This window comes from Salvelinus sp. IW2-2015, linkage group LG20 (assembly GCF_002910315.2).
Source record: "Salvelinus sp. IW2-2015 linkage group LG20, ASM291031v2, whole genome shotgun sequence".
NCBI lineage: Eukaryota > Metazoa > Chordata > Actinopteri > Salmoniformes > Salmonidae > Salvelinus > Salvelinus sp. IW2-2015.
The window spans coordinates 61,220,491-61,238,688 of record NC_036860.1 but is presented as its reverse complement, the minus strand read 5'-3'; the positions used below and the strand labels follow the sequence as shown (position 1 = coordinate 61,238,688).

Sequence of the window (18,198 nt, the reverse complement as noted above, 5' to 3'; positions counted from 1 at the left end):
TTCGGGTAGGGTTACATGGTTTTATTACGCAAGTTTGGACAAAATGTCTGAGAGGGGCTTTCGCAACAAGAGTTTGATTTGAACTTTGTGATGGAGCCGCAGGTGACAGCTGAGAGCCAATAGCGTGCAAGGATCAAAGACCAGATTCTAGTGGAGTATCTGAACTGTTTTCAAACCTCCTTTGTGTTGCTTTTTCTGTTGTTGACAAAGCCTTCAGAAGAAATATATTCTCGTGTAGTTTTGAGTCTCATGAAAAAGGTTGTACAGCAAGGGCAAGAATGTAAGAGCAGCAATGCTGGGGTGAAACTTTTTTTCAATGGTAGAAAGTGAATCTATTAAATAAACCTTAAAAATACAATCTTAAATCCATTTTAAACACTTTCCTGAATAGTCTTTTTAGGATCTTAAGTGACACATTTGGTGAAGGCCTATCAATATACAGTACATTCCCACATTAGGCCACATAATGTCACTCAGGACTTTGTTATCACTGAAGTTCTATAGCCTAATAACTTGTCATACATCGCAAACCACCACATCGCCCCTACCAACTCGCTCGGAGGCATGACCAAAATATGAGGGTGACTATGGAACGAGATTAGATTTGTTTTTTAAATATATTAGCATACCTTATGGATGCCCGTGCCGCACGGTCACCGGCACTAATAATACTAGGTTAACAGGTCAATATTCTTGTTTCCTCACTGCTCTTTATTCTTTCGGCCACATGAACTGAGAGACTGGCCGATGAAAATCTGGACAAACACATTCAATAAGGCTGATAAATAAGACCAAAAGAACCACAATACAATATCACATTTTTTATTTGAAATTCTCTTGTCGATAGCATTATACTTATAAAAGAATCAACATGAATTTCAAACTTACAAACACTTAAGTCTAAGACTTAAACCAGGCAGAAAGTGGAGTTTATTTGGGAATCATTTTCAAATGGCTTTCTATTGGCCTCTAGAGAGTTGTGTTAAGGAGCTGTGATATTCACTGATAACAAAACTCTTGGTCAAGACTAGGCCTCCGGGGAGGATTGAGGTCACAGGGCCAAGACAGTTGGCCTGGTCCCAGATTTGTTTATGCTGTCTTTCCAACAGGACAAGACAGCACAAACAGATCTGGTACCAGGGTATAAGACAATGGAATATGCTCAGGCATAACCAAGTCCCCATGGTCTGATTCCTCTCCTGTGTTTGCTCTCATGTCCATATTGTGTGATGACATTGTGTGGGGCTGGTATCACACTGGGAATCAAAGCTCTGAGAGAGGGAGAGAGAAGGAAGCTTATATCAATGGCTGATGTTTCTGTTTGTGGATGTTATTGCAAAATGAGCTCAAATAATAAAATCTTATGTTTGAAATGTGAATTTTATTTTACTCTAGTAGTCCTAATTTAGACCACTGAGGACACTGATTATAACACTCATGAAGACAAGTTGATTACATTTTTGGTGGGGAAGTGGGTAGACATGGAAACAGGCCACATACATACAGTATTGCCACTGTGTACAAATGCACACACCACATACAGTACATTCTAAACACAGCTGGAGAAACGGTCTCTCTTTCAGTTTTTCTCTGTATGCTTAGAGACCGTCGACGACGCCGTGCTGCATGCTGAACTCCTGGAAGTCCCCAGGGATGGTATCTGTGTAGGTTAGAGGTCAAAGTCAAGTTCTACCAAGAGTCAGTTTAATTAAGGATGCCACTTTGGTTGATGAATTTTACTAATTTGAGTTCAAAGCAATTGTAATTTTTTTTTTTTTTAATCCAGCACTGAGATGCAGTGCCTAAGACTGCTGCGACACTCGAATAAAGCATGCTGCTTACCATTGCAGCGGTACTTTAGGTTGGACCAGATGATGTTTTCCTGAGAGAAACAGAACACGCCCAGTCGGCCTCCTCTCATGGTGGTGTCGATGGTCACACCAGAGTCAGCCACCAGCTCTGTCCCCTCATAGAAACGGGCCCTGTCCAAACACCCAACATACATTAGCCATTGTTGTACTCCATTGTGTATTAGATGAAGCGATGACATCCCACACACACACACTCTCTCTCTCTATTTTTCTCTCAGCTGTCTTACCTGATGTATCCGACCTGGGGTCGGTGCTGCAGGTACCAACGGTAGGAAACCTTGTCCTTCCAGCCCACGTTCCTGGGGTCCTTCCACAGCAGACGCACCTGGTCGTTGGTGTCCCCTGTGTGCCACAGGGAGTTCCTCAGGTGCTCCCCTGGACCTGACTTAGACTTCACAGCCTGGGGATGGGGAGGGAGAGCGAGATGGAGAGAGGAGATAGCGAGGGAGAGAAGGTAATTAAGAAGTAAGTACAAAGAGACAAAGACAGATTTGGCTTAGGGTGGCTCTCCATCAGTGGAGGCTGCTGAGGGGAGGACGGCTCATAATAACGGCAGGAATGGAGCAAATGGAATGGCATCAAACACATGGATGTCATGATATCATTCCACCCATTCCGCTGCAGCCATTACCACAAGCCTGTCCTCCCCAATTAAGGCGCCACCAACCTCCTGTGCTCTCCATAGCACACGTGTGTGTGTGTGTTAAATTGTACAGAGCCACCCTAAATACAATCTATCTTTGTCTTTTGTACTTACTTCAAAAACACAATCCCCCACACACACACACACACACACACACACACACACACACACACACACACACACACCTTGAGCTGGATGCCAGGCTCGGCCACTGCTCTGAAGGGTGTGGCTTGCCAGTAGGTCTGCTCAGTCTGTTTCCACATGACCACGTAGAAGGAGGAGGAGTCCTGGTAGCCAAAGATGAAGCCTGCGTAGTCATCGTCAGTCACCGTGTTAACATGGAATGTCCCCTCAAAGTCCACTCCACTGAACGCAGTGTAACCTAGGGAGCAATACACAACAAAAATGTTGCGATAAAATAGGATACGACTTTATACAATACCATATGAGAACATGGTTCGATACCTGATAACGATTTGGAAGTCTTTCTTACCGACAGCAAGTCCAGGGTCACTGTTCATGGTCTGAACAATCTCCATTCCCTGTTTGAGAGATTAAATGTCAGTTATGTTGACAAAGTCAAAGCATTTCTGCGATGTTGAACTTATTGTGTTGTAAGTCCATCAAGTAAATGACCATCTGACCTGATTAAGTACCACCCAGTTGGGGTCAATCTGGGCATCGCCCTCCGGGTCCAGCACCACCGTCTGATAGGCTCTGAAGTCTGTCAGAGTGACCTCAGCGTTCTCTGGACAGTTGTCTATCCTGTCTATCACCTTGTCCTGGTCAAAGTCTGACTCACACACATCTCCAACACCATCATCTGGGAGGAGAGAATACACAAAGGCTTAGAAATGATGCCCAGTAAGGTTCTAAGCATAGACAATACACTGGTAGAGTGGAGAGTTACATTTGAGTCATTTAGCAGACACTCTTATCCAGAGCAACATACAGGAGCTATTAAGGTTAAGTGCCTTGCTCAAGGGCACAGCGTCAGATTATTCACCTAGTTGGCTCAGATTTGAACCAGCAACCTTTCAATTACTGGCCCAACACTCTTAGTGCATAGGTGCTCACTTTCTTGTGTTTTACTTTCACTTAAAATGTAGTCTGATCCCATACTGTTGGTGTAGTCAACTCTTCTACAGTTGTCACACCATTTACTGTCTGTTTGGCAGGACACAAACTAACACAGAGAGGTGTTGGCCAAAGCACAAACAGACTGGATCACCAGGCAATAGGTTTTAGGTGATGACTCAAGAATTCACATTCAGATTGTCCCGTTGCTAGGCAATTTGTTTGAAGCAGTAAAGTAAATTATTTGAAAGAAATATTAAAGACTGACTGTTCTCATCCAGCTGGTCGGGGTTGGGCACCAGTCTGCAGTTGTCGGGTCCCGGTGCCAGGAAGTCAGGGATGCTGTCGTTGTCGTCATCATCGTCACACTCATCCCCCAGGCCGTCTTTGTCTGTGTCCAGCTGGGAGCTGTTGATCACGTTGGGACAGTTGTCCTTGGTGTCCTGGTGACCGTCGCCATCACTACAGACCAGGGGGTGACACACAGGGAGGAGGGACAGAAAAGATAGGGTCAGGTCATCACATGAATGGATTTAGCCTGAGTGTTGCTGACAGCAATGGAGTTAACATCATAAACAGATCTGGGACTCAGGCTAGTAGGGAATGGCTGGCAGTTAAGTAACATTGGACCGGCAACCTACTTTATGCACTGTATACTAAAATATACAGTAAAATAGGAATATTTGTCCAAATAAAGGGATATATTGACTACTGCAATCATGAATTGACAAAAATAAATTAAATCATTAAGTGGATATTTTAAGAGCATACTTTTTCTCAAGTCAAATACTTTTAAAATATGTTTTTCTTGTACCTGTCTTGATTTGTGTCACAAGAATCCCCAACCAGGTCATGGTCAATGTCGGACTAAAATTAGAGCACAGATTTGTTAAAACACTTTTTGACCACTCAGTATAATATTTATCACAGGGTAGGACAGTTCAGTTGCTCCATATCCCATGTTATATCTGTAAACTGAACAGGTCTCAGAACCCTAATGGACGCCTGTGGAAGCAGTCTGACCTGGTTAGGATTAGGGATATCAGGGCAGCTGTCACAGGCATCTCCCACTCCATCTCCATCCCGGTCCAACTGGTCCCGGTTCACCACCAGCTGGCAGTTATCAAGGAAGTTCTTCAAGCCTGGAGACCAATTCAATTTGAGTTTGTCAAGTTTGAGTTTGTAAAGTTATCTGACCAATAGTATCCCACCACTCTGCAGAAGTGTTGGTGAAATACATGAGTGCTTCAGCTTCAAGTGGACTCCTTTAGGAGCACTGCTTTGTGACATATGAACACCAGCGATGGCTGTTCTAGATATTTCACATTTAGAACATGTGTGAATCTCTGTTGGATACAAGCAAAAAGTGAACTTTAAGTGTGGCCCATGAGAAAATCATAAAACATGAATTGTATGATTGACAGCTTAACCACTGACATTGAATCAATGCATTGGGATTTAAAAGCAAACTGCACGTGGTTGATTCTATTTCCATTGATATGCTGTTTCTAATAGTTCACTAGTTGTGCCACAGGGAGGCACTGTTGCATTTGTCATCTGAGTGAACTGTTGAAATATGGTGTGTGTGTCATTTCTCATTTATCTCCGGAAAGCAACAGTACTGTGGCTGTAGCATAAAGGTCAAGCCATCTGTAGACAGGGTCTATAAAAAGAAACCGACAGTCATCTACATTATTAAAGAGTGAGGATGATAAAGACATACTGTATGTTTCTGTTAACTTGAGAGGGGATTTTAGTAATGGGGTCAGGGCAATTATGTATATAAACCCTGGATTGCTGATGCTACTCTATGTACTGGCCAGTGAGAGGCTTTGAAGCCACAYATCGGGCATATTGACACCCCCCAGAAGAAGCAGTCCTCCATAGGAATGAATGGAACTCTACAGTATTTCAATTAAATGTGTCAAGGACAAAATTACATGTATTTAAAAAATATATTTTAGTGGGGACAGTAACATTAGAATTGTAAAAAAAATAATTATAGATATTTTTCATGTTAAGCTCACATTCTATAATTTAAAAGTATGCATTAAGGTGTCTGTAATATAATTAACGTGGAAATTAATTAATGAATTTCTATAGCTTCCAAAATATTTTTTTACTCTAGTGGGGGAATGCCAAGATGGAGGTGGCTTCAAAACAGCGCCCCCTGTCAATCATCTAGTATATAAATCATTGGGTCAGGGTAGGGTTGGTGCTTGGTGGTACTGTATGTTCAAGGATTCTAGACAAGCGATGTTGGAACATACTACTGTGACGGACTGTAGCTACGTGGTAGTGATGTGTCGCTGTACGTACCGTCTCCATCCATGTCATCATCGCAGGCGTCTCCTTTCCCATCACTGTCAGTGTCCCTCTGATCAGGGTTCTCCACCGTGCGACAGTTGTCACAGGCGTCACCATGGCTGTCCTTGTCACTGTTCCTCTGGTCCACGTTAGGCTTCAGCCAGCAGTTATCCTGCACGGGAGAGGGGCACAGAGGGAATAGGGTCAGTCTGTCCTATCTGGTGAAATCTCCTGTCTTAACTGGTGTCCTGTGTGAATTTTAGTATGCTCCTTCAAATTCTCAGCACAGCACAACCAGAAGAGGACTGACCACTCCTCAMAGCCTGGTTCCTCTCTAGGTTTCTTCCTAGATTCCTGCCTTTCTTGGGAGTTTTTCCTAGCCACTGTGGTTCTACATCTGCATTGCGTACTGTTTGGAGTTTTAGGCAGGGTTTCTAAATAAGCATTTTGTGACAACTGCTGATGTAAATAGGTCTTTATAAATACATTTGATTTAATTTAATGTGTGTGTGTGTATAGAGGTATAAGGTCTACCTGTTCATTCAGAATACCGTCACCATCAGCGTCGGTGTCACAAGCGTCTCCTTGTCCGTCCTTGTCAGCATCCTCTTGGCCAGAGTTAGGAACGCGCATGCAGTTATCCTGAAAACAGACAGATTTATTTATTGACCGATTTATGGTGATCACTTTAACAGACACACCATAAAAAGAAGATGGAGGGAGGGGCAAAGGGAGAGGGGGGGGGGGGGTGTTTATCCCAGGATAGTTGTATTTCTTGTGTTGTCATGGTTACCTTTTTACAGAGCATATCCTTGCACTTGAGTTTCTCATCAGGGTATCCATCAATGTCTGTATCCTTTCCACATAGGTAGCCATTACCAGCCCAGCCAATCCCACACTGACAGGAGAAAGAAGAGAGAACACTTAAGAGGCAGTGCGTGGGTGTGTGTGCGTGTTTGTGTGTGTTTGCGTGTGTATGTTTGCGTGCGTGTGTGTATGTGCGTGTGTTTGTGTGTGTGACAGGGAGTTCTGTCAATGGAGGCCAGTTTGTGATCCATAGGACCCCACCTGACAGGTGATGGAGCCGTCTCTTTCTTGGAAACACTGGGCGTTGACATCACAGGGGTTGGTCAAACTGTTACCACAGCTCCTCTCTGGCTTACAGCCCTTCACCTGGTCCCCTGTGTAGCCTGTCTTACAGCCCCCACAGACGTAAGAACCCTACAGGGATAATGTAGGGTAATAGGCAATGAGAGACATAAGAATAAATATAGTACTTGTAGCAGGCAGTCAGATATTTGGAATCCAGTTAACATTGTTCCCTCCTTGCATTATTGTTTAAATTGAGCGATATTCCGTTTATTCCAGGCTACATCTGTTTGTGCTTCAAGCAATTTCTGTTGTATGAAAACGAAGGTCAGGAGTTGGCTGAAGCAACAAACCGGTCTAGTCGACCACCAGGCTATCAGACAGACAGACACTCAGGCCTTACCGCAGATTTATGACAGAGTAACACACTCAGGCCTTACCGCAGATTTATGACAGAGTAACACACTCAGGCCTTACCGCAGAGTTGTGACAGAGAGAGTTGGCGGTGCACTGTCCATTGTTGGGTTCTTTGCACTCGTCAATGTCATCACAGACCTAAGAGGCCGTATAAAGTACAAAACCGGAGATGATTATTATGATACATATCTTGAAAAGGTGTTCCATGATTAGTTATCCTAATAACAATGTCACCGGGTGGGTAGGAGTACATTTCATTAAAATGAATCTTCTGGAATTGTCCATTGACTGAATTGAAACGTTCCTGTCGAAACGTTGGTGAATAAATTATTACAACAGACCTACTAGTGTTTGCAGCTTTTTCTTTTACCCAATTAAAAGGGAGACCTTGACTGTATTTGGTGATGTTGACTGACCTGGAGACCTTGACTGTATTTGGTGATGTTGACTGACCTGGAGACCTTGACTGTTATTTTGGTGATGCTGACTGACCTGGAGTTGACTGTATTTGGTGATGCTGACTGACCTGGAGACCTTGACTGTATTTGGTGATGCTGACTGACCTGGAGACCTTGACTGTATTTGGTGATGCTGACTGACCTGGAGGACCTTGACTGTATTTGGTGATGCTGACTGACCTGGAGACCTTGACTGTATTTGGTGATGCTGACTGACCTGGAGACCTTGACTGTATTTGGTGATGTTGGTTATGTTAACTGACCTGTTTGTTTGTCTGTGCGTAGACCACTCCCACCCCTTCCACAGCCAGACCAGAGTAGCCCAGAGGACAGGCGTCACAGCGGAACCCTGGAGCCGTGTTCACACACTTCACCCCGGGGAAGCATGGGTTAAATTGACACTGGAGAGAGAGAGAGATGGAAGAAGACGCTTGGTTAGTGTTTCAGAATGATTACAACCATTATAAATTCATACAGTAAACACACATGCACCTGAATATAACATACACACACAAACACACCCTACCTCATCCACATCATCACAGCTGAAGCCGTCCCCAGTGTATCCATCAGGGCAGGGTCCACACTCAACCCCGTCCTCCGTTTCAATACACATGTCGCCGCGGAAACAAACGCCTGGGGCACACTTCTGCTTCATGACTTCGCTTCCACCCAGTCCTTCAAAGACACCCAGAGGAAATATATTTTTATGACACTCGTTTCCACAATACCAGTGGTTTCTCATGTATTAGTAATGAATGTGTTACAAGCGAACATACTTCAAACTAGTTTTATTACTAAGGCCCAGTGATTTTCCTCATGGTCAGGAAAAAGCTATTGGTTCAATCTATAAACAACATATAACAGAACTTTAATACATCATTTGTAATATAATGGTGATGGTGGATGTTCTTACCACAAGCCTGGCACTCAGAGATGGTATTTCTGAGAAAAGATGTCTCTTTGACCTTTAGAAAGCAACATAGACATGTTTTGAGTTTTTATGGACTCAGTGGGTCAGGAGGTACAGTTTATTAATAGCTCCCAGATGAGCTTGAGCACTATAGTTACCTGCTGAATGAGGACATCTTTCAGCTCATTTATCACCTTGGTGAGATCAAGCATTTGATTGGACAGCTGCTTTGTGTTGACCCCTGCACGGGAGAGCAGCATTGGAAAATAACATTGGTCATACCAACAGACTTGAGAGGGGGTTCTTGTTCAACCTCAATCTACAGTAACTGTTGTTTTTGTGTGAATTCGAAAGTAGAGACATAGAATACTTATATATATATATATATCACCATTTATTTGCTTCTTGAAAAACAGTTGAGCGACGTTCAAGAAAAAGCCTTTCCTCAAAATGTTTTTGTCTGTGTAAACTAGACAGTACTAGGGAACACACAGGAATAGGAGTTGGTTTATTTTTTGGTTTATTTTTTGTCATAAACCCTTACCCAGAGTCTGCACTGAGTCTCCTTGTTGGTGGCAGTTTTGAAGAGAAGCTACATTCTCAAACGTGTCTCCCACCACTAGTTTCAGCTCCTCCAGCTCTTCCTGTTTATGAAGAAGTCCAACAACAGGGACACATTAGTTGGAATCAGTGCTGAATGCTGATGGATGGGTTTGATTAGATTAGGACAAGGTGGTTACCAAATTTGTTTCCAGATTTTTACCTGCTGTAGCCAACTCTAATTTTTGATGGACAAGGATTTGGCCAAAGAAGAAACAGACTATCTGGCACCCAGGCTAGGGGGTTATGGTCATTTGAATTTGGAAGGAGGATCTAGGAGTAAATAAGTGACCACTCATAGTTTCCCTGAGTACAAAGTCAACAAAAGCAATGGTTTGGGGAGTGTCTGGGTAGCTCTGGTCAAATGGCTTAAACGGAAACAGACGGACAACCAATCCTCGGTTGAAGGTTCTGTGATTTTGTCTGGATCTATGAGTAAATAATAACTCTATTCCATATGATGCACTACATTTGAACTGCACCCAATTTGACAATGGTCTAAATAAGTGCTCTATAAAAGCAATAGGTTGCCGTTTGAAACAAATCTAATAACATCACCTCTGCTTTGGCCTGCATGCTCTTCAGCTCCACCACACCGTAGCCTGCAGGCAGACCCTGAAACACGGAGGGGAGGTCCCGGACCGTCTCCACCAGCCTGCAGTCCAGGTGTAGCTCCACCCCCCCGGGTCCCTGCTGCATGCCCTTCAGGTGGAAGAGGAGGCGGTGGCGCTGACCGTCTGCCAGCTGGATGTTGTTGAAGGTCACGGAGCTCATCCTCCGATCACTCCTCAGGTAACGCAGCACGGCTGGGAGAGAGGAAGGGAAAGAAAAAGAGTTAAAGGAAAAGGACATGAGATGGAAAGGGAATCACAGCAAATGCCTCAATGAAATGAATACATGATGAATACATTAATGTAGAAGCAGAGAGCGAAAATAATGATTTTTAAACACAAATTAGATTAAAAGAGAGAGAGAACTAAGACTCTTTTCACTGTTAGTCTACACCTGTTGTTTACCAAGCGTGTAACAATTAAAATGTTATTTAATTTGACATCGTACAGAAAAGTGCATTCAGCAAGACCAATGTATTATACATCCCTCTCCCCTGAGGCGTTGTGCACCTCATTTCTTTGAGGGGCAAAGGTGGCCAGAAATCGATATCTTTGAATTAATAATGAGTAAAAGAAACAATATCTTCTATATTTTCAGTGTACAAGTGGAAAAACCATCGGTTTCAATGGGCTTGACGCCCCTGCCTCTCCTTCCTACCCCTTACCTCTGTTGAGTTTCCCCAGCACGGTGAACTCAAAGTACTTGCTGTTGTCCCGGGGGTTGTACAGGCCGAACACTGTGGTGCCAGTCTTGGGCTGCAGCTTGAAGGTGGTGAGGATGAAAGCCTCATTCACGCCCTGCTCCACTAAGCCGCCCTGCAGCAGGTCTGGCAGACAGTCCGGGGAATTGAGGAGGTCATACACTACAGGGGAAAAAATAAAGTTAAATGACTGTAAAGGGAACCGTAAAGTAAAATAACTGTAAAGGGAAACATAAAGTAAAAATAAATGTAAAGGGAAACAAAGTATAGAAAAATTACTGTAAAAGGAAACATAAAGTAAAGAGAAATACCTGTGAAGGGAAACGTAAAATAACTGTAAAAGGAAACAAACTAAAGTAAAATAAAGTAATCTTTGAGGGGAAATAAAGTAAAGTAACAAAGTAAAGTTCTGCTGCTCAGTACAGCGAGAATAAAGACACCTGAGTAGATGAATAGGATGGTTATTGAGCAAGGTGTTTTGGATGTATCGGGGGGAAAGTGTACATCACTGCTTTATAGACTAAACTGGGCTGGAACATCACAGTGAGTTTGGCTAGCTGGGGAGAAGTGTTACATTGCCTGCCCTGTAGTATCCACTTGACCACATTGACCTGAATGGTGAGGATTGCTGAGCTAGAGGTTTTAAAGTGCTGAGAAGATGCTGGTTGTCACGAGAGAGTAGGCTAGTTGTTGATGAGGCAGAATATGAGTTTGGGGTATAACATTTTCCCTTTTATCAGAATGTATGGTATTTTGATCATTCTTGAGCTAGTAGTTTTGATGTCCCGAGACAATACTTTACGTCAGTAGACTAGGATGGGCTGGAAGATCAAGATCAGAATGAGTTTGTCTCGGTGCAAATAACGTAGTGGGTCTTTTGCTTGACCACTTTTACCACACAAATATGGATAGACTGTACTGAGTGCTCAGGGAGTGAAATGTAGAAGCCACTGAAGAGTTTTGGTATTTGGTATTTTATTAGGATCCCCATTAGCTGTTGCAAAAGCAGCAGCTACTCTTCCCGGGGTCCACACAAAACATAAAACATGACATAATACAAAACATTAATAGGCAAGAACACCTCAAGGACAGAACTACATCAATAAAAAAATATTTTTAAAAAGGCACAGGTTGTCTATATATCAATACCAATACATACACACAAACTATCTAGGTCAAATAGTGGCGCAGAGGTCTAAGGCACTGCATCTCAGTGCATGAGCCGTCACTACAGTCCCTGGTTCGAATCCAGGCTGTATCACATTTGGCCGTGAATGGGAGTCCCACAGGGCGGCGCACAATTGGCCCAGCATCGTCCGGGTTTGGCCGGTGTAGGCTATCATTGTAAATAAGAATTTGTTCTTAACTGACTTGTCTAGTTAAATAAAGGTTAAATCAAAAAAAAATTAAATAGGGGAGGCGTTGTGCTGTGAGGTGTTGCTTTATCTGTTTTTTTAAACCAGCTTTGCTGTTCATTTGAGCAATATGAGATGGAAGGGAGTTTCATGCAATAATGGCTCTATATAATACTGTACGCTTTTTTGAATTTGTTCTGGATTTGGGGACTGTGAAAAGACCCCTGGTGGCATGTCTGGTGGGTGTGTGTGTCAGAGCTGTGTGTAAGTTGACTATGCAAAGAAATTGGGATTTTCAACACATTGTTTCTTATAAAAAGAAGAAGTGATGCAGTCAGTCTCTCCTCAACTCTTAGCCAAGAGAGACTGCCATGCATAGTATTGATATCAGCCCTCTGATTACAATGAAGAGCAAGACGTGCCACTCTGTTCTGGGCTAGCTGCAGCTTAACTAGATCTTTCCTTGCAGCACTCGACCACACGACTGGACAATAATCAAGATAAGACAAAACTATAGCCTGCAGGACTTGCTTTTTGGAATGTGATGTCACAAAAGCAGAGCATCTCTTTATTACGGACAGACCTCTCCCCATCTCTTTACAACCATTGAATATACAGTGGGGAGAACAAGTATTTGATACACTGCCGATTTTGCAGGTTTTCCTACTTACAAAGCATGTAGAGGTCTGTAATTTTTATCAAAAAAATCCAGAAAATCACATTGTATGATTTTTAAGTAATTAATTTGCATTTTATTGCATGACATAAGTATTTTTGGTCTAAACTCCACTCGCCGTGTTTGGAGGAAGAAGAAGGATGAGTACAACCCCAAGAACACCATCCCAACCGTGAAGCATCATCCGTTGGGGATGCTTTTCTGCAAAGGGGACAGGACGACTGCACCGTATTGAGGAGAGGATGGATGGGGCCATGTATCGCGAGATCTTGGCCAACAACCTCCTTCCCTCAGTAAGAGCATTGAAGATGGGTCGTGGCTGGGTCTTCCAGCATGACAACGACCCGAAACACACAGCCAGGGCAACTAAGGAGTGGCTCCGTAAGAAGCATCTCAAGGTCCTGGAGTGGCCTAGCCAGTCTCCAGACCTGAACCCAATAGAAAATCTTTGGAGGGAGCTGAAAGTCCGTATTGCCCAGCGACAGCCCCGAAACCTGAAGGATCTGGAGAAGGTCTGTATGGAGGAGTGGTTCAAAATCCCTGCTGCAGTGTGTGCAAACCTGATCAAGAACTACAGGAAACGTATGATCTCTGTAATTGCAAACAAAGGTTTCTGTACCAAATATTAAGTTCTGCTTTTCTGATGTATCAAATACTTATGTCATGCAATAAAATGCAAATTAATTACTTAAAAATCATACAATGTGATTACAGACCTCTACATGCTTTGTAAGTAAGAAAACCTGCAAAATCGGCAGTGTATCAAATACTTGTTCTCCCCACTGTATATGTTTGGACCATGACAGTTTACAATCTAAGGTAACGCCAAGTAATTTATTATCCTCAACTTGTTCAACAGCAACACCATTCATTACCAGATTCAGCTGAGGTCTACTATTTCTACCAAATACAATGCTCTTAGTTTTAGAGATGTTCAGGACCAGTTTATTACTGGCCACCCATTCCAAAACAGACTGCAACTCTTTGTTAAGGGTTTCAGTGACTTCATTAGCTGTGGTTGCTGATGCGTATGTGGTTGAATAATCAGCATACACAAACACACATGCTTTGTTTAATGCCAGAGGATGGTCATTGGTAAAAAAAGAGTAGAGGGCCTAGATAGCTGCCCTGCGGTACACCACACTTTACATGTTTGACATTAGAGAAGCTTTGTGTCAGTGCAGTACATGTTGAGTGTCCTTTTCTATAACCATGCTGTAAGACTGTTGTTCATTTGTTTCCAGAGAAATAGCGTTGTATTTGGTCAAACACAATTCTTTCCAACAGTTTGCTAAGAGCTGGCAGCAAGTTTATAGGTCTGCTGTTAGAACCAGTAAAGGCTGCTTTACCACTCTTGGGTAGCGGAATTACTTTGGCTTCCCTCCAGGCCTGACGACAAATACTTTCCTCTAGGCTCAGATTAAATATGACAGAAGTGGCTGTAGAGTCAGCTATCATCCTCAGTAGCTTTTCATCTAAGTTGTCAATGCCAGGAGGTTTGTCATTATTGATCGTTAACAATGATTTTTCCACCTCTCCCACACTAACTTTACAAAATTCAAACTTGCAATGCTTTTCTTTCATTATTTGTTTTTTTTATGCATGAATACGATGGCTCATTGTTCATTGTTGGCATTTCCTTCCTATGTTTGCCCACTTTGCCAATGAAGTAATCATTAAAATAATTTGCAACATCAAATGGTTTTGTGATGAATAAGCCATCTGATTCGATAAAATATGGAGTTGAATTTGTCTTTCTGCCCATAATTTAATTTAATGTACTCAAGTTCTTTCCCATGATTCTTTATATCATTGATCTTGGCTTCATAATACAGTTTCTTATTTTTTGTTGTTGAGTTTAGTCTCATCATTTCTCAATTTGCAGTAAGTCAGCCAGTCAGATGTGCAGCCAGACTTATTAGCCACTCCTTTTGCTCCATCTCTTTCAGCCAGTCAGTTTTTAATTTCCTCATCAATCCATGGAGCCGTAACAGTTCTAACAGTCAGTTTCTTAAAAGGTGCATATTTGTCAATAATTGGAAGAAGCAATTTCATAAATTCATCAAGTGCAGTGTCTGGATGCTCCTTATTAATCACATCAGACCAATATTTTTTTTTAACATCATCCACATAAGAGTCACAGCAAAATATTTTGTATGATCTCTTATACACAATTTTAGGCCCAGATTTTGGAACTTTGGCCTTCCTGGGTATAGCCACAATATTGTGATCACTGCATCCAATGGGTATGGATACAAGTTCTACACTATTAGTTAAAATGTGATCGATACATGTGGATAATCTTGTCCCTGTAGTGTTTATAAACAACCTAGTAGGTTGATTAATAACCTGAACCAGATTACAGGCACTGTTTACAGTGAGGAGCTTTCTCTTGAGTGGACAGTTAAGCTCAAGATTACAATTCTATTCCAATAAAGTCCCTCCGGGACACAGCAGGCCTCGGGAGGATGTGCCTTGAATCCCTCCCCGCCAGTCTGAGACCGTACATGAATACACAAGTGCCCTAGCAGCCGTCTACAAGGCACACTGTCATGAGGGCACGCACCAAATTGCTCCCAAATGCTTCCAGAAAATTGCTCTCATCTTCTCTCTTCTGTGTGTGTGTGTGTGTGCGTTTCCATCTGTGTCTGTCAGCTTCAGACATCTTTCTTATTTTCTCCTGCCTCTAGTCTTTTCTCCCGTTCCCCCTGCCTGGCCTCAATCTGCTCCAGCTCACCAGGGAGCAGCACGGGTGCTTTTAAAGGTGTGTGGTTAAACGTGACTGGAGCCTCCTTTGAGTGCAGGAAAAGGCATGAAATCTCACCTTTACAAACACACTGAGGCCTGGTTTGCGAAAGGCTTCAGCATCACTATTGTCCCGTCACCTGAGGAGGGAGGTTAGGCAAACACTAACAGATAGATCTCTGTATGGTTCAACGTGACTTGGCCTGCAAACTGGGACTGGGGGTGCACCAATAAAACAGTCTAAACAAAGCAACTCTTTTTCTATTCTCATCTGTCTGGTTAGACACACTATACACACTCTCTCTCTTCCATCTGTGTTTCAGACTCAGGGCCATGTGTGTGTCAGGATCTCCTCACTAAGTGCCATGAGAAAGGGTTAGATTTCATCCCCAGAGCCACCGCTTGTCGTCTCATGATCTGTTAAGCTACACAAAACCAAATCCACCTCAAATCCACCTGAACAGCTCACATACAGTATGACACATGTGACATGATCTACCACATAAAGTCAATTGAAGTCATAAAGTGACAGTAAAATCACCTAGTTGCAGTAGATAATAAACAACTGCATTATTGTTGTCTGATATATATATTGTGCCTTAATAGGTAAATAATCCATTTAAGTCCTGTATGGCTCAGTTGGTAGAGCGTGGTGCCAGGGTTGTGGGTTCGATTCCATACATGACTAAGTTGCTTTGGATAAAAGTGTCTGCAAAATTGTATATATTGTATTATTATAAGTCATAACAAAGTTGTACTGTAAACACAAGGCATATGATTGACAATTTACTTAATAAATCCAAACTTTTGTTTGTTTATAGTGAAACCTCATGCAATAATTGCCAATCATTTATATTTGTATGAACTGCTAATGAGTCAAATGTTGACTATTTATCAACGGCGACAACTATGTGCAGTACAGCTGTGAATATATTTTGTAAAATAATATCTCTCACACTCAGTGACAGTTATGGCCTGTACCTCAGTGTAGATGCCATTTTAAAGGCCTGTGTGTTGTGGTGCGTGTGTGTGTTTTCAGACTCCAATATTGCATGCAGACCATTAGTGATTATTCCCATGTGTGTGCTATAGCTGGTACTTTAAATCAGATCCAGACTCCAGACCCCCCCCCCTCTCAGAGTCACAGAGATACCAGTGAACCAAGTCAGCCAGTTCGGGCAGTACACTAAACACACGCACACACACACACTCAATGAATACAGTGGTCACATCTCAGTCATCACCTCTTACTCTTCCTCAGTCTAAAGTCAGTACACAACATTCTTATGAAGCATGTCTTTTCAATCTTCTCACCACACAGGACACAGAGGACTATTTATCAGAACATTTATTCTTACCCAACAGAGTATCAAATGTCATGTCTAGCCCTCTGTGTATATTGGCTTGAGTGTGAATGAATATGATATTCTCGTTTTACAAAGTAAAAAAACAACTGTACAATGGTGATTGCAATCTAAATAAGAGCAATATAGATTTTTGTGTTTACTGATTTTGTTACCTTAAACTTTTTGGGGAAAATGTATATGATATTCTCAATCACAGTGTCTGTTAGATCAATCATTACCTCAGAGCTTCATGGTTCTCGATTGGAATCCTCTGAGGTAGAGTGCTGAGAGCTTTAGTAGACTGATAAAAGACATCTGAAGATGACATCACAGTCGGTCTGTATGTCAACTTAAACTGTATATCTTTGGCTAAGATCAAATTGTTTAATTTTTACTTTTAGTGGTTGTGTCCTGTGATTACAAAGCAATACCTTAAAAGTACTTTGTGGTGCAATTGCATGGTTTCAATAGACTTTAATGACCACATCAAGATCATATTGGCATCACATTCAGTAATAATTTAAGAAAGTCATTGTCAGCTACACTCACCTGAGCCCTGGGCTCCCACTTCCGAACACAGGTTCAAGATCAGCTGCGAAGCCACGATCAGCGTCGTCCACAGCCCCATTCTGTCCTCTCACTGTTCCCAGACCTGTTTCTCTGGAGTGACTGATCCTTATCAGGCAGAGTGGTGCTCTTGGTCCTCCTGTACTGTTTATTGCCTGGGATGTGTGTGGTGTGTGTAGTGTGTATGGCTCACAGTAGAGACAGAGGTGAGGCTAGGCTGTCATAGTGAGGCACGGAACAGCTGCTGTGTGTGTGTGGCTGACTGGGGGAGGACAGGAGGCTGACTGAGGGAGGAGGAGCAGGGCCGGAGATGGTTTAAGCTTTCTTCAGACAGCCACATGCAGAGGAGTGACCAAAACATTCTCCACCGTATTGGCTCCCATTAATTTGTGTGTGTGTGTGTAGGGGCTCTTCCATGGTTCACGACCTCGTTGTGGGCAGTGAACATTCTGTACTTACAGTAAGCCAAACTAAACAATGTGCAACTTTTTGATCTGTGCCACTCTTCAGACTTTAGCGGGAAAAAACGTGTGTTAATAATACAGCAATAAAGTCGGACACCTGGCAGTCAGGAGGCATTTTATTGGCACACCTCCTCCTCCCAAACACTGTTAGGGATTCTTTCAGGTTTCAGATGTAACACCTTTCCTCTGCATCCCGGCTTCCTTTTAATCTACAGGCTTTTGACAGGAAATGAGCGATCTGAAACCCAAATCCGAAATTCATTTTTTCAGGAAAAAAGCAGCCCCGCCACTTGGTTTTACTATTAAGCTCAGGGATGGGACTGGAGAAATGTAATGAGCTACAGTACCAGTGAAAAGT

General features: G+C 42.7%; 1 protein-coding gene across 3 annotated transcripts; it reads right to left on the bottom strand.

The window, feature by feature from the left end:
* Positions 1 to 807: 807 nt before the first annotated feature.
* Positions 808 to 17,670, bottom strand: LOC111980890 (thrombospondin-4-B). Of its 3 annotated transcripts, none has more exons than XR_002879515.2 (23): positions 17,359 to 17,670; positions 10,652 to 10,849; positions 9,934 to 10,181; positions 9,320 to 9,419; positions 8,934 to 9,016; positions 8,779 to 8,830; positions 8,389 to 8,540; positions 8,126 to 8,263; positions 7,465 to 7,542; positions 6,967 to 7,119; positions 6,692 to 6,796; positions 6,433 to 6,540; positions 5,911 to 6,070; positions 4,615 to 4,733; positions 4,406 to 4,458; positions 3,860 to 4,053; positions 3,159 to 3,337; positions 3,008 to 3,056; positions 2,700 to 2,896; positions 2,099 to 2,271; positions 1,843 to 1,982; positions 1,542 to 1,660; positions 808 to 1,271 (listed from the first exon to the last, which is right to left on the bottom strand). XR_002879515.2 is itself a non-coding variant. In XM_024011933.2 (22 exons), exons 1-22 carry the CDS (start codon positions 17,435 to 17,437, stop codon positions 1,599 to 1,601), a joined length of 2,820 nt encoding a protein of 939 aa, XP_023867701.1. In that variant the 5' UTR covers positions 17,438 to 17,670; the 3' UTR covers positions 808 to 1,598. The 3 variants fall into 3 exon arrangements, 1 of the variants encoding a protein (XP_023867701.1); XR_002879516.2 differs by having other exon boundaries at positions 1,547 to 1,660; XM_024011933.2 differs by having other exon boundaries at positions 808 to 1,660.
* Positions 17,671 to 18,198: the final 528 nt, after the last annotated feature.

Coding starts and splice junctions, on each gene's coding strand:
- LOC111980890 (XM_024011933.2), bottom strand. CDS start 17,437: ATGGGGCTGTGGACGACGCTGATCGTGGCTTCGCAGCTGATCTTGAAC. Junction 8,264..8,388: donor GCTGTGATGATGTGGATGAG/GTAGGGTGTGTT, acceptor CTCTCTCTCCAG/TGTCAATTTAACCCATGCTT. Junction 6,071..6,432: donor ACGGTATTCTGAATGAACAG/GTAGACCTTATA, acceptor TCTCCCGTGCAG/GATAACTGCTGGCTGAAGCC.